General features: G+C 36.9%; 3 protein-coding genes across 15 annotated transcripts in view; 1 reads left to right on the forward strand and 2 right to left on the reverse strand.

The window, feature by feature from the left end:
* Positions 1 to 4,270, reverse strand: LOC107265939 (mannosyl-oligosaccharide glucosidase GCS1). Its single transcript, XM_015735880.1, has 4 exons — positions 3,983 to 4,270; positions 3,499 to 3,712; positions 3,250 to 3,440; positions 1 to 3,170 (listed from the first exon to the last, which is right to left on the reverse strand). Exons 2-4 carry the CDS (start codon positions 3,697 to 3,699, stop codon positions 1,124 to 1,126), a joined length of 2,439 nt encoding a protein of 812 aa, XP_015591366.1. The 5' UTR covers positions 3,700 to 3,712; positions 3,983 to 4,270; the 3' UTR covers positions 1 to 1,123.
* Positions 4,270 to 15,755, forward strand: part of LOC107265940 (cytosolic purine 5'-nucleotidase) — a 22,679-nt gene continuing 11,193 nt past the window's right edge. For 2 of the 13 annotated variants that reach the window (XM_015735882.2, XM_015735883.2), the window contains exons 1-2: positions 10,659 to 11,336; positions 12,719 to 12,840. In XM_015735882.2, coding sequence (XP_015591368.1) covers positions 11,052 to 11,336; positions 12,719 to 12,840 — 407 coding nt within the window. In that variant the 5' untranslated portion in view covers positions 10,659 to 11,051. Of the gene's footprint in view, positions 4,364 to 10,549; positions 11,337 to 11,896; positions 12,053 to 12,443; positions 12,546 to 12,718; positions 12,841 to 14,502; positions 14,666 to 15,008; positions 15,250 to 15,755 lie in introns of those variants that run through there. The other 11 variants (XM_015735893.2, XM_015735881.2, XM_015735889.2 and 8 more) reach the window with 11 other exon arrangements.
* Positions 4,369 to 10,265, reverse strand: LOC107265941 (O-phosphoseryl-tRNA(Sec) selenium transferase). The gene is made up of 5 exons (XM_025083199.1): positions 9,261 to 10,265; positions 8,903 to 9,176; positions 8,463 to 8,838; positions 7,899 to 8,395; positions 4,369 to 7,814 (listed from the first exon to the last, which is right to left on the reverse strand). Exons 1-5 carry the CDS (start codon positions 9,372 to 9,374, stop codon positions 7,549 to 7,551), a joined length of 1,527 nt encoding a protein of 508 aa, XP_024938967.1. The 5' UTR covers positions 9,375 to 10,265; the 3' UTR covers positions 4,369 to 7,548.

A 15,755-nucleotide genomic window follows, 5' to 3' on the forward strand; every position in this document is an offset into this window, starting at 1 on the left:
TCTTGTTAAAAATATGTACTTTTTATTAGATCCGGTGTATAGAGTCGTATTACAAGAGTAGAATAATGTCTGATGGATAAATACGTATAACATAGTAGCTTGACGCTACAAGAAAATTTTTAACGCGTCACAGCCAGAATTCGAAGGTTCATAATCTATTTATATGAATACAGAGTTCGCATTGTTAATTATGTTAAATGCGAATTACAATTATAATAATCCGATTGCCAAGGCGTTTGAAAACGAAATTTCGACCTCGAGCAAAGCGCTTGTGAACGAAATCTCGATATGCTTTTTTTTTTAAGTTTCCAACACGAACCTTTCCCAATAGACACTTGGGTGTTTAAAAAAAAATCTAAAGAGTTTAAAACTTGGCCAAAAGTTGCACGCCAGTCAAAAGAAAACAAGAAAAATTCTATTATCTAGATTCCTTTAATAATACATACTATTAAACAGAAAATTTTAATTGTGATAGAATACTTCAATCGTTTAAAAACTGTATGTATTCTGCAAATTGGTTGCTAGTTGTCTATTCTTCTATCCTTTAAACATTTCATTGATTTGTTAATCTACTCTGCTATAATAAGTTATGCAATAATCTTATGGAAAAGATTGTATCTTTATATGAATTGTTATATGAGAATTGTTAAACAATTGTATGCAGAATATTTATATGTCAATCGTCACGTTTTAACAAGTGGCTCTATGCAGTTTACTATTTTATATTTATGTATAAAGGTAGTTCTTGCCTTTGGTTCGGCATTAACCTGAAGTATATACTTCAAACTAATATTCCTCCCTTTGTGGAATCTCTTTAAAAAATGCTTTTGGTAAATGCATTTATGAATACTAGCAGGGTATTATATGATATTCAATTTTAACTAGTTGAACGAACATTATGTTCATTGAAAGGATTATTAAGAGCTGTTGGTTTGTTATTACCAAATACTATTTCAAGTACACATCATAAATGATCAATAATCACTAATCAATCTTAAATACCCTTGTGAAACGGTATTTATAAAATATACCGCTGAATTTGAAACTGGTCATCGAAGTAATTATTACGCGAATCACTTCTATCATTATCATGAAAGCTCCAATTTCACTCGATTGCGATGTCTTAATATATTTCCGCCATTAGTAAAACAGTTAAAGACGTCCAGCCGGTGAAAGGATGACTACCTTGGCCATCTCCATGACTGTCACCATAATTCTCCCAAATATATCCTGATCTTTTATATTTAGAAATAACATTTCTTATGAGGTTCTGCCTTAAATCCGTGTAAATCTTCTTAGCTTTATCCTGATAAGGTCCTTCAATCTTTGAGTAATGATGCAAGGCTCTCACTGTTAAATAATTCAAATTCATCCAAATAGCTCCACGCCAATACGGTGCATCGTGTTCCGTATTATATTGCATATATAGTGGTGAGGTTTTGGACAGAGATCTTAATCCATATTTGGTCCAAAGTAAATCCGGCTTAGTCAAATCATCCAAGATTTTTTCCAACTGTGGAGAGTCTGACTGGACGATTTGGAGAACAAAGGGAAATAGTGAGACATATCCAAAGGTGGTATCCACGTACCTCAGCATAGGATCACCAAGAACTACTCTTAGCATTTCTGAAGTTGGTGCATGAGACCGGGGTGGTGGGGTTGGTCTTCTTAGAACAACTTTATCTGTATGTAACCCATAATCACAGTAACTTTGACTACTCTGAGACCAGTGCAGTTTATTAAGTAATTCATTATCCGATAAGTAGTTGAAGGTATCCAAGTATTTACAACTGGGTTGATTTAATACTTCAGCTATTTTAGCCATGATTCCTGCTGTAAACGCAATCCAGCATCTAAGATCCACGTGACGTTCATCGATGTTAGGATGTGATGCTCTTGGATAATCATCTAAACCGGATGTCAAAGTCTTTGGATTTAATTCGCGATTCGTCGTGCTATCTCTACCTCGCCAACGATATGTTCCTGGCATATCACCAATCTGGGTTGTATTGAACCAGTCAAACCAGACTTGCAATCTAGGATAAAGCTTCTCTAATAGGTGAAGATGTTTCTCTAATATTTCCTCTCGATGATGTTGAAGTATAAAATGTAATGTTAAGAAAAATGTTGGCGGATTTGCATTTGTGTTCACTTGAGTAACGAATTCTTCTGGCACTTTGGCAAGAGCTTCTTGACCTAGTATCATTTCTCTAGGTATCCAGCCCTCCACGTTCATCAGGTCAAACCAGTGACTTATTATGTCTAACTCGATGTCCAGATCCCAAGCTGATATTAGTAAACCATGAAAACCCTCGTCCCACAAGAATCCTCTAGGGAAAAAGCTTCTACTTGGTACGGCAGTATAAAGAGGAGCTTTCCAGTAAGGCACAGGACCTTTAGTATAGGCACTCTGCACTTGTGAACTCCCATAAAAGTAACCAATAGAACCAATCATATTCGAAAATGCCATTTTAGCGAAAGCAACCTCATCCTCCTTGTAACCTTTGGATCTTAACTTGAAAATTTTCTCGAATTTCTCATCAAACTGTTTACGGTGTTTCTCAAGAGTGTTGTCGTAGTTTTTACTGGCTAATTTTTCAGTACGAGTTACGAAACTGCCAGACTCATAAGTCACTTCGAATTCAAAAGGAATTTTAGCTGTTATTTGAGTTGCTATAAAGTTTGGTTCCATTTCTTTTCCCTCTGCTGTCAAAGGTAACTGCTCCCCAGCCAGTACTATGTGTTTCTTTGACGAACCTTTATGGGATGCAAGTCTTAGGTTTTGTAGTACAGTTTCCTTTAGAACGTGCAGTCCAGGTGCTGCAGTCACCAGGAATGAATGTTCTTCCACACTTCCCCGTATTGGGTTTAGAGCTATCCGGAAAGCACCAAGCCCATTTGTGTCTCCTTCCATGCCAGTTAACTTATTGTCGTTACCGAGAGAAGCTTTGATCCAACCTTTTGTTTTCTCTTCAATTGCAGTATAGAAAATTAGAGAAATTTCTTCTCCATCGCGTTCCTGATTTTCTGATCTTACTCCAATTCTTGCTGACCAGTCTCCTCCATGACTGCCACCTGGTCTCTTTACAAAGCTTGTTTCCAATATAGCCCCACCATCAACTATCTCTTGAACACCAAATGTTTTCCCGTCGTGCTCCAACCATGCATATCTAATATGAAAAAAAGAAATCTAATGTCACAGAATATTTTTAATATTTCACTAGGAGTTGATTTGAAGTAAATATTCACCTATCCAATTTGTCACCCTGTTCACACCAATGTCTAAATCCATGACCACCTTGCCGCAGATAATGTGGGAAGTACCACATCAAGCCTGTTACTATAGAATGAGGATCTCTGGTCTTTAATCCAAAGTAAAGACCAGATCTGTAGGTACCCCAATAACGATCTGGTACTTCTAAACCAGTTTTAGTAACCAGCTGAAAGAAATTAATTTCATATAAGTATTTTAGTTGTTACAAGAATATTTCATCATACCTTTTTGGTATCATATGGAGTGTTTACTCGAGTTTCTAAATAGCCTTTATAACTGAACCATGCTGCTATACCAATACAGGTAATCGTCAAAACAGTATTCAACATTGGGATCCTAAACTTGCTCTCTTTCTTGGAATCTATATTATTGGACACCTTAAGCTTGGATTTTACTGATTTCTCATGTCCTTTGGGTCGAGGCATGACGTCTTATCAGCTGCACATAAGAACAATAATTCTTAAAAATCACTGACTACAAATTTGCTAATACTCTAACCCAGTATTGCAAACTAATCATTACTGATTTTAAAAAAAATGACAGTACAAAATACAATGTATTGATGAAAAACATAATTACGCCACATAAATTATGAAACACAAATATTAACAGTCCTCTGCATAAAGACGAAAGTTTAATGAAATATTGATTTAATGTAAAATTCGCAGGTTATTGTTCAACAAATTTTAAAAACCGGCAAGCCCTTACCGGCACTTTGTTTATATTCTAGCAACAATTCCTTCGTATTTGTCTCTTCGGATCGACATTTATCAAAGTCTACGTGGCATTCAATATTTAAAGAATAAAACAATTCCAATCAGTAACACAGCGATATCCACGTAAGCCTCATGTTTTGTCGTCTGCTCTATGTTGATCCATACGCAAGTCACTGACCCATTTCATCAAGAAAAAATCTTTAAACAAATTTTTAAAAAATAACTACTTATCACTTAACTGATCACAATTTCTAAATCCCACAGGTAAAATTAAAGAGGAATCAGAAAGCCAAATGAAAAAAATACCACAACCGCAAATAAGAAGCTGTTACCGGGCCGAACACGGCGGGAAAAACATTCAAACGTATATTTGGTGAGTTCTATTTAACATTTTTTATATTTAATTATCCAATAGTGTGTATGTTACAAATAAAGCGTTCGCTATTACACAGTAATCATATCTGGGGAAGAACTCACATGATTTAACGTTTAACTCAGATAATATATTAATTCCTAACTAATTAAATTTGGTTGATTAACACGTGTGCCGTGAGTGAGCTGCCTTATACGTTACGTAGAGATCGTCGTATGCAAAGTACATTGCCTTTTTCCTTTTATTAATTAAAAAAAAATTATTCCAATCCATAGAGCTTTACTCCTATGTGATGATTGAATATATATATATATATATATGTATGTATGAAGTCCATCATGTCCTCGCATCCATTTCACATGCGTCGTAGGTCGTACGCGCTTACGCGTATTTGCATGGACTCGTAATAATTCTAAGGCCTTACAATGTAAATATACCTCTAAAAATTTCGTTAAAACAATCGCACGTATATTTATATACAGTAATCGGCAATTGGTTTCGCGCTCTTATAAGATTCGCATGAAATTGTCATCATTTTCGATTTTACGAGAACGAAACTCGCAATAGATTTTTCTTAAAGGTAATTTTTTTTTCAAAATTATCTGAAAAATTAACAATGATCAACATGAATACTCAAGTGCCAAAATTAATTTACGGTGCTTTATAATTTTACTAAATTAGGTCGATTAAAATCGTTGTATGTAACGCGTAACAGGCGTATGACATATGTATTAATGAAAACTACGTGCGTTTTAAAAGCAGTGCTCTTTTCTCTCACTCTCTTTCCCTTCTTCTCCTTTCCTCTCTTCCTTTTTGACGAATCGAGTAATAATTGGGAATAAATCGATAAAGAAAAAACTTTATTTACATAGGAATGTCGCTGGTATCTATGTCCGTTACGATACCATTTGTTATTACGTTTATCTAAAGTCTCTCATATTATATAGTACATACTATGTAATATTTTCATTTTTAATAAATAATGTCGTAGCCTCGTTATCGGTGTAATAATATTATTATTATTATATCATATCTTAACGTTACAGTACGTGAGATTTCTGCGCGACGTCAACTCTGCCATTTGGTCACTCAGATTATTTTCGAAATGATATTCACTCATGAAAATTTGTGATTTCATATGAACTTTGTAAAAACGCAACCTTCCTATTTCATGTACGTCAATGCTGCCGAATAACCTGTGTATGTGCCTATTTTGGATTTATCTTAAGTTTTGAGATAATGAATTTTCAAAATCGAATATCTCTTCTATGTGACTCAGAGTCGACGTCGCCATTTGAGTATTCCCGTAAACACGATTAGCATCGATCTCTAACAATGTGTATAATTCTATGTTATCGTTGAGTTAATAACAAATTCAATAACTAGATCGGTCCGCCTTAGTCGAGGATCAATTAAACGAATCTTTCATCTTAATTCTCTATATCCCCGATTCTCATCAAATGTTTCTATAAATTTTGAATCGTACACCCGACCGCGCGTCCTCTAGTGTATCCTCTTCTAAATCTACATAATAATGTGTCAGATGCATACAATTGAATTAATTACATCTAAACTCACGATAATATGTAATCCCTAAGAATTAGTGACCCCTAAGGATACCTCATTGGGAAATGGCTAAAATAAAATGAAAAATTATTTATCTCATTCACAAGAGTTATCCCCAATAACGGCCGTTCGATTCCGCAATAGGAAAACATGTCTGGTTATTAACTGTGGATGCTGTGTTATTAAAATTTTCATCTAATTAATAGTATCCAATCTCATCCGCAGCTACGGGTATCGCTCGATTGCTATGATTCTTGCAAATATATATGATACACTCTCTACACTTTTATAGTATCTCGTGTGTACTGCGTGTGTATTTATTTCATAAGACGATTGCGTATCGAAGGTAAAGTGTCGATTATCTAATAATAAAATCATTGCTAAGGAATTTACCATCCATGCAGTTCCTAAAGTGAAATTTATCTTGCGTGTCTTTGCATTCATTTCATCGTCTAATCGTTAATCACTTCTATTCTTCTAATATGAGACGAAGCTTGGGAGCATCCAACGAGAGTTCATCTACTCGCAAGGCTTCTTTGCCCATATAGAAATCTTTTATTTTAACCGTATTGATTCTCTCGGATGTTCCCAATTTAAAGTCATGCGTTATTATCTTGCACCGCAGAGTATTACCTCTAAATAACCTCCTGCCCCCGAATGATACCCCAATCCAAAACCTAATACCCATTCCCCTGCTTTACTTTGCTAAATTGGCAGCCCTCCCCTTCTTTCCACGCCACTTGACTAAGCAGTAGAAACTTTGTGGACGCCATTGAATCGTTCTTGAAGAAGATAACATTCCCTTGGAGATAAATCATCAGATACAGTCCAGTTCAGAGCTTTGAGAAAGACGATGAGGCTTTATGACTTGTTTCTTTTATGTGATAAGAGAATATTTAACAATTTCTCAGATGCAGAGAATTCTAATCGAAGCTCTGGAACTTAATGGACTGTAACCGTGAGAACGATTCGATTTCGTCGTTGATTGTGTCGCCTTGACAATGTCTTAGATTAAACTTAGAGCAGCAAATATTGCTTAGAAATTCACCGACTGAAAAATGGACGCTGGATCTGATCCACGTATGGAATTGACAGAGATGGGATTCTTATGATAATCAATTATCGGATACAGACGAGATTCATTGTTACTGATTCTCTTCCCTCTCCTGTTTTTAAATTCGATCCTTCGAGAAACAACCAGTTATCAGAACGATTAATTTGAGATCCCTCCATCTTTTTTGCTCACTTGTGATAAATTGTTAATATCTCAACGCAAGCTGGCAGACTAATCAGCACATTCAAACGTTATGTACCCCTGTTCGTTATTCGTTGTTATTAAACAAAGTATATTATTGATAACAATTCTTTAAAGCCTTAGAAAGAAGTAATTCCAAATGTACGTTATCTTAATAAACTTAGTTTCACTTTACACTGGTTATCTTAATTACAAAAGCTAGAAAGTGGCTGTTTAATAATTCATTGTTTCGATACTGATGTTTTCAAATTATATAATGAGAATTGAATTCAGGGGTACGCGACGTCGATTATTCGTAGTGACTGAACACTTACAAATTTATATTAATGTGCTGGTTGGACTGGCCAGTTGCGCTGATTACGGTTCATTTCCGGAGGCTGTCTTTACTGCTTGCTCGGCTGGTAGATGCAGTACTTGACTCTCCTGGACCTCCGGTACCACCGGCATCCCCATTGATACTGGAACCAGCTAAGGATGCCGTTGGTGTAACGGGTGCGGAACGTCGTCTAACCTTCGTCAGGGTTTTATCCAATCTTTGAACAAAAGCGTCAACGTCTGATCTCTTCATGCCCAAAGCTGCAGCAGCCGTCAGATAGGGGACTGGATAATTACTGTTATGCGCACCCCAACCTGAATATCAACCAGTAGAAAACTTCCTGTAACTCCCATGGACGTAATATATAGGAAATAATAAGTTCAAACTTTTTTACAAACCTTCAAACTTGTGCGAAACAATGTGCTTAGAATCTGTTGTTGTGATAACCCTGGTGCCACTGACACTCCTGAGAAATAACATAGAACCCAGCATTGTCACTTGTTTATTATCATGCTGATGACTCAGACACTGTAGTGTCATACCCATGGAAATTGGATTGCCTTTGGTATCTAAAAGTCTTTCTCCGTGTCTGGCTGCTAGTTTACCAAGTTCCTCCTTCAGGTACGAATAGGTCTCCTTGCGTTGTACAATTAACTGCTTATAACCAGCCATGCCAAGACTGAGCAATGTAATCATGACATCCATTGTGGAACTGGCATTAGCTCGACCTGGATACATCTTTGAGATTCTATCAAGTAAACTCTTGTCGAATGAACCAATTACAGCACCACCGACAGGAACTAGAAAGTTCTTATCTGTACTCTGTACAAAGGCATCTACACGTCCCTTTCTTGAGGCTTCTTGGATGAGATGCATACACCTTGTACTCTGCAATCTTTTAGTTGAAGTATTTTTAGGTTAGCTGTTTAAACTAAAAGAGATTGCTCAAAGGGATTACTCACCCATAGGCATTATTTACCAAGTGTGGAATGTTATACTGAGTACAAAGAGATGCTATGGCGTCTACAGAATCACAAGCTCTTGGTGCGAAGCAACTTGTTGTTGTAAGGACACATGCTACGCTTTCACCTAACGCAGCCATCTGAGCCTCCAGCCTCTGCATATCAGTTTTCAGCTCATCACCAACTATCTGCATCTCTATTACCACAGGCTCCAAACCAGCTGTGATTATTGATTTAAAACTTGATTTCTGATCGATTCTTGGCCACAGAACATACTTTGCTCTTGGTCTGTCTTGTTTCAATGTCAACATACAGAGAACCAGACTCATCCCGGTCGCCATTGGGGAAACAAAACATCCTGCTATGCTCTTTACTCCTAATTTGGTAATAAAAATTGTATCATAATTATCTATTAAAAGAAAATCTTTCTTCTTTCTTACCCATATAGCGGATTACGTCTAGCACCAAGGCGTTTGTTAATTTATACATAAGACTACTTCCAGCAGCCTTTGGCTGGACCTCTTCCAGGTCGCCAGATCTGCCTATACCATGACCCATCCGGAAATGTCTTCGTGCCACAATATTGGATACTATTCTTGCCTCGCGTTCTCCCACGCTGCAATTTGATGGAAAATTGTTGCTGTCCATCTGAGATAAATCTGATAAAAATGCCTCTATCGTTGCGTCGTCCCATCCTTCTTCTGGCCATTTTCGCTGGAAATATAAATACAGAGCAATAAGCTCCTTAGGTAATTTACATCGATTACTTTTTCTACTTCCTATTTGGACGATACTCACGTGCTCGATAAAGTGTCTTATGAGATTTTCGCGTGCCTTCTTCGAATTTAATCCCTGTTGAACGTATGTCGACGGAATCAGCCTCTCTGCCAGGCTAAACGCTTGAGTGTTCATTTTCTTCTTTCTCGCCAAATCTCTTAATGGTTGGGACTTACTGAAGTTTCCAGAGCTGGCGTTTTAAAACACCATCGCTTTAACGATCATCGAAAAATCGTTAAAGACGGTCAATCGATGAAATTAAGTTTAAGATCGAGATGAAATCATCGTTTATTCCGAAAAAGAATCAGTAACTTTTTATCAGATTGTCTACTTATCAATATTATGAAAATTCAAAATTTATAATTTAAGTATATGTATATACAATAATGTTTGAAATAACTAAGGCGATAATATTATTATTGATAATATGTGATTCATGGTGTAATCAAGAATCGAACTCATCTTGAAAATAACGTTACATATGTTTTAAGATTAATTATGTCAATTTTTTAAGTTTTATTAATCGTTGAGATACGGTCAAAACAAGGTCAAATGTTATCACGCGCAGAATGTTAAATTACACGCATAGAAGGCATGTATATAAATTTCCGTGGCGAGAACATTAAGAGGAACCGGCAACAATTATTTTCTAAAAATAGTTCTGTCTGTCATGCAAAGTGTATGTGTCGGCTTCATTATTGTCAATGATTCGAGTATCTTGAAAAAATAAGGCACTCGCGTTTATTTGTTTTTATGCAGGAACTTAAACAAAAAGTTCTTTGCCAATTTATAAGACATTATGATTCAGGAGTGCAATGTGTGTCAAACAAGGTAATCTGATAGAAAAAAATAAAACGGTTTTACGTGAAGTAATAATTTATTTGATAACTTATTTTCAATGTTTCTGAATACATAAAATAAATAATTGCATAATAATATACGTGAACGAACAATCAAATACAAATGTAAGTGCAAACGAGGAATGTAAATTAGATTAACAATGCAGTGTACATTAATTTACATATATGTTGTATGTGATTTATAACTTAAAGGCATAACTTTCAATGTAAATAAGTGTGACGAAAAAGCAGCACATGCAGATTTGTGCAATTGACCGTGACGTAATAAAGATTTATAAAATAATTAATGTGTATAAGACACGTATTGAATATCGGTGATAAAAAAAATGTCGATCAAGTCCTTACATCCGCAATAAATTACAACACGAATAAATTGTTCGCTGTAGTAGAAAAAAGCTCATTAAATTACAAAGGCATATGAAACACAAAGCTCGCTTTAAAATATTATTTCATGGCCTAATAATACTAAGCGATTAAAGCAGTTTATGAAAATTTGAAATCATCACGATAGCGAGAAACGTTAAAGAAAATCGACTTAAAGGTTATGTCCTATCCGTAAATCGGTTTACCGAAATATATATACGATATAGTCAAAAGATCAAAGATAACAGAAGACAAGAAAGCACAACACTATAACAAAAACAAAGTCAACAAGAACGTAGATCCGTTGAAAATTGTAGAAAAATTAAATGATTCGTACGATGATAAAAATGGGCTGGGCCGCGGATACAAAATTGACAAGTATCATCCAAGTGTTGTGACCTCGACAGCGTCTTTGTGTATTCCCGACATGGAAAACCAAGTGTAATTATGCGGAAATGCGAGTAGTAGCAGTGGCAGGATAGAGCCCCGGGTTGCTCGATGTGACTAGCCGTAACCGTGAACAGGCTAGTTTGGAGGTTATGTCGTAGCGAGGTCACCTAAATCGGATTAATTTTACGCAATACTGCCGATGCAACGTAATTGCCACGAGCGTCGAGGGTCTCGAGTCTGCGTTCCTCGAGTCGTCGGCCACGAGATGAACACCACGGGCGTAGGGAGCCTCGTGAGATACGCGAAAATCGGGCTTTTACCTCGGGTTTGCACAGCGTTCGGGCAGCAGCGGACGGACGGGTTTCGTCGCACGGCGCCACGGGCAAACAACTTCTACGGCGCCTTTACGGCTCTCACCTTTCGCGGCGACCACGGCGACGACGACACTTCTTCGCGTCTATCCCGTGCTCCAACAATACGGCAGGTGTATCATTTACGTTAATTATCCATACAACGTATACCCAACTTAAACTGTCACTTGCAACGCGTCCGGTACGCCCGCGCCGATTAATAGATACACCATCCAATAGCACCTAAAAGAATCTACGATTGCATTTCGCGCCGTAGCGTACTTACACTCAATAATATTTGTAGTTTTAGTTTCACGCAAATATTTCAAAAATGCTTATTTCACTTTGACGATCAGCCGTGATTGTTGTAATTACAACTATTACAATGTATTAGGCAAGAGAGAAACGTGTCCTAAAAGATTTGTATTTTATTAATATTGCTGACTTTCCTCTCATTTCACTGTCTATCAATGTACATTCCAAAAACTTCATCCTAATCGTATGTTCAATTTCGTAAAAAAGTGATACACTGTAAAAAATATCTGTTATGTTCGTAAAAAAGAGTAAGTTATTTACGAAACCCAAAATTTGAATTTGATCTATTTACCGCCATTTTTATCTGTAAGTTGGTCTGCCTGCGTGGTTCATTATCCACATTATTAGTTCTACAAATGAACACCAGGGTGTACTGAATGTGGGTTCTCTAAACGTTTGAGATATCTCGTCACTCGCTAGTGCTCCGATGACAGATCACCGACCAATAGGTTACTTTTCAAGGGAGGCAAATCAACTCATTCAAATCACATTTGGGAACTGTGAAGAGTCTTCGTACAAGCAACATAATTGTTAGGTAAATCAACGTCTTCCGCTGACGAATAACAAGCACATTTGAGATTCGTGGTTACTTTGCTGTGCAAGTTTAACGCACGCATTTCATTCACAAAGGTTACAAACACAACGAGAAAACGTTTATCTTTTTTTTTTCAAAGATCACTAATCATCCGATAATTCACAATTACTCATGACCCTCGGTATAAATGATGCTCCAATTGCTGATTATTCGTATATAAATTTATGTGTAATATTAAATTCACAAGAATAGATACCGGATGATGTTCAAAGCGACTGTCTCGATATACTTTTTTTTTTTTTAGAAAAAAAAAACAGTTCTGCATGAGTTAGTTTTACACAAAATATGAATTTTTTCATTTAGGTGATGACCACTGAAAATAAATTATTAAAACACAACATTTTCAATGCAAGATGTTGCTTATATTTTTCAACATCGTGCTTGCTTTATTTACACACTTGCTTCATCACATGACAAAACTTTGATCGTACAGGTATATTTCTTTTTTATCTGAAAATATTGTATGTACACGTAAGCGAAAAAGTTGACAGTTTATGCAGTTAAATAATTTCCTGATTCTAAAACGAAGACAATAAGATATTATGGCCGCCGCCATCTTTCTTAAAGGACTGTTATCGAATTAAATATTTATTTCTGTTGTTACAGATGATCATGGATCTAGAGAATTGCAATTCTCACGACGATCAGTGCAATTCTTATCCCAGCACACCGCAACACGAGGGCGATCAGAGTTATCACAAGAAATGGTACCGACAGGCCAGCCAAAGGTGTGTGCACTCTCGTTTATTCTTAATCTCAATTAGTAAGACTAGACCGTTAACGTTTAAAGGCTATCAAGAGTTTCATTAGATTTGACAGAGTTAACCAGGTCAAAGGCTATTTCATTGAATGAAACGCTTGGCAAGTTGAGCGTCTGATAAAACGTAGTCAGTGATCGTATGAATCAACACAGACATGAATATCATTAACAAGGTACCATTATGCATTAATATAATATTCAAACTCTTTGATTTATACTATAGCAAAAATCTGCTCAACGAGCATATGCCGTAATACTGTGATAAAAACAAACCTGAGTGTTCAAAGGATAAAATTCAGACTCTGATAACATTATCAGACTATCGACTACGTAATAAATTTACGGCTTCATACGATTTTCCATTGTTCATCTAACGGATACTAGATAAGCTTTTTAATTAAAATAATAATTATAATAATGAAATAATAAACTTAAGTTTACTAACGTCATATCCTGACCGATAACTCTCCTCTAGAAAATCCTCCTAAGCTGAACGATTCGCTATCAGAAAAATTCCGCTGAACTCAGAAAGTTGTCAGGGTCGTGCACGCGAAAAGTCGCCTGCTACTCACACATTGTTAAAGGCTCCTCTTTTACGAAAATAGACACTGTTTCTAAAAACACATTACCGATTCAGCACGGTGCACGAGTGTCGTCAACGACTTGTATCCCAGAAAGACTTTTACATCGTTCAGGCTACTAAATCGTAATTGAAATACCTCTTGTGGTAATACGTGGCGAATCACCGAGGATTCAATAGTAGTCCATCTAATGAACGTTATCAAGATAATCTTATCAGACATGATGGACAGATCTTTAGAAAAAAAAAACAATATTTCCATATTGTTACAGGCATTGTTAGAAACTGATCTATGATCACTGAGATACACGCTGTATAAATACTTTGGTCGGGAACGTCAGCATTCAGCAGACCCCCTCGAACTGACCCACGACCTATATGATAAATTTAAACAAATAAAAGATTAAAATACCCCCGAGGAAAAATTTCCAAGTTCACTCTTACGACTCTTTTAAAGGCTACAAATGGAGCTCGAATATTTATTAAATGAATGCTTATGTAAGTCGTATGCAATTTCCATTATATTTCTTTCGTCAGATACTGGCTCTCGTAATCTTTGACATATCCAGTCGCCCAGTGCATCGCTGTATGGTTTTATAAAATTTAATCTCAATCTTCCAATTGAGAATCGCTCAAGTCATAAACCTCGAAAGTCTGCCATGTAGTTTCTAGGTATGTTACTTTTTTCGCGATGCCTCATATACCTAAGAGTTATCTGATTTTTCGTAGAACTCTTGGCTATTTTTAAACGGACCACCATCGCTGCGACATGCAATGGCCTCATGCGTATTACGAGATGGTGGAAAAGTTTTGGATCGAGAAATATAAATGTTTTAAACGTTCACCAGGGGGTACTGCCATACGATTCACAGTCCTTAACCACGTTTAACGTCAATCGGACAACATTATTATGTTACTCTTGACGTTATATTATCAACTTGCAAATGACCTTTGTGGAAGTTGCTAAGTGCTTATCTCGCCTGATGTTTTTCTTGTTTGTTTTAAAAAAAAACATTCACCCAATGTCTTACCAAAACTACGCAACGGAGGAATCGTCATTCGTTCCGTATTTTCCCAAGGAGACGGTCGTGCTTTTAATATATTCCTTGTCGCCTTAATATCGCCTTTCTACGTGACTGTGTGTGTTAGATGCGCAGTATGAATCGCTACGAGAGAAACATGAACGAGGTCGTCGCACCAGTGCACGGTATTGGTAAACCATTTAAGTCTTAACAACTCACAGATAGCGATCTTGCCTATCAGACCTTGTCGGACTAGAAAAAAATTTATATTTTTCAAAAAAAAAAAGTACGAGTAAAAATTCATAAAAAGTATTGCGACACTCCCCGAGAGACTTGAAAAGTCAATATCAAATTTTTCAAAGTACAAAAATCACCCGTGACCCAGGTATACAATTTTCTTCCGCATGTCCAGGACCTGTCACAGACCTATAGGTCCGCTCTAGACCCAAGTACAATCCATTTCGAAATTGTTGAACTTTTTTTTCCCTCCTCAACTGACGACCTGCTGGTTCCGTCTTCTTCCTCCAAGTATAGTTTTGCCACGTGTAAGAGCGGAATGAACGATCGTATTATCTTTGACGGGTGCAGGAAAGAGCGTGAAATTTCCAAAAGACATGAACGTCTTCCCCGAGGAGTCTCTGTATCGCGTGAGCCTAGGCCTTCAATTACCCAGTGTTATGGGACTGACCAACAACGACCGTAGTGAACAAGACCTGGACAGCTTCAACGAGGGCGAGCATCGTGTAAGAACGGACAAGCGTGAAATTGGTCACAGGTAAATAAATGAGATTTTGGACAGTGAGAGACGATTTAAATTATCGAGGGGCGATGGGTGGGGCGATAATGGACGAAGGGAAAAATTTGCAAGAAAATCTCTTTGTTCACAAACACGATGAAAATGGTGGCTACCGACAGGTTCGAAGTTCGACGAGTACGTTTACTCATTGTATCACGTTATATTTGCAAACAACAGCGTTGAAACGCTTACGTCAGCGATGACGGAAAAGTAGCAGCTCCTTCGACAACGAGGAATGACGCAACTGCCCGGTAAAGGGAAACAAGGCAAACGATTCGCGATAACGTGATTATGTTGAAATTGCCCGGGGTGGTGGGTTGTTGATGCCGTTCGATCAAATTTATTTGACTTTATTAAGCGTCTAATAAAATTGATCGGAAATCAATTTGCCTTACGCGTTACGCTTCCTTTCTCTCTCACACCCGCTGGACGTGCAAATATTTCGCGCCGACGGCGAGAACTTTTTTTTTTTTTTTTTTTTTTTT

This window comes from Cephus cinctus, unplaced genomic scaffold (genome assembly GCF_000341935.2).
Source record: "Cephus cinctus unplaced genomic scaffold, Ccin1 Ccin1_scaffold0259, whole genome shotgun sequence".
NCBI classification, from domain to species: Eukaryota; Metazoa; Arthropoda; class Insecta; order Hymenoptera; family Cephidae; genus Cephus; species Cephus cinctus.

Excerpts from the sequence above, each read along its gene's own strand:
- LOC107265939 (XM_015735880.1), bottom strand. The coding sequence starts at position 3,699 with ATGCCTCGACCCAAAGGACATGAGAAATCAGTAAAATCCAAGCTTAAG. Across the intron at positions 3,441-3,498 it reads CTCCATATGATACCAAAAAG|CTGGTTACTAAAACTGGTTT; the intron begins GTATGATGAAAT and ends AATTTCTTTCAG. Across the intron at positions 3,171-3,249 it reads CAGGGTGACAAATTGGATAG|ATATGCATGGTTGGAGCACG; the intron begins GTGAATATTTAC and ends TTTTCATATTAG.
- LOC107265941 (XM_025083199.1), bottom strand. The coding sequence starts at position 9,374 with ATGAACACTCAAGCGTTTAGCCTGGCAGAGAGGCTGATTCCGTCGACA. Across the intron at positions 8,839-8,902 it reads AGACGTAATCCGCTATATGG|GAGTAAAGAGCATAGCAGGA; the intron begins GTAAGAAAGAAG and ends TTACCAAATTAG. Across the intron at positions 7,815-7,898 it reads TGTTTCGCACAAGTTTGAAG|GTTGGGGTGCGCATAACAGT; the intron begins GTTTGTAAAAAA and ends GTTGATATTCAG.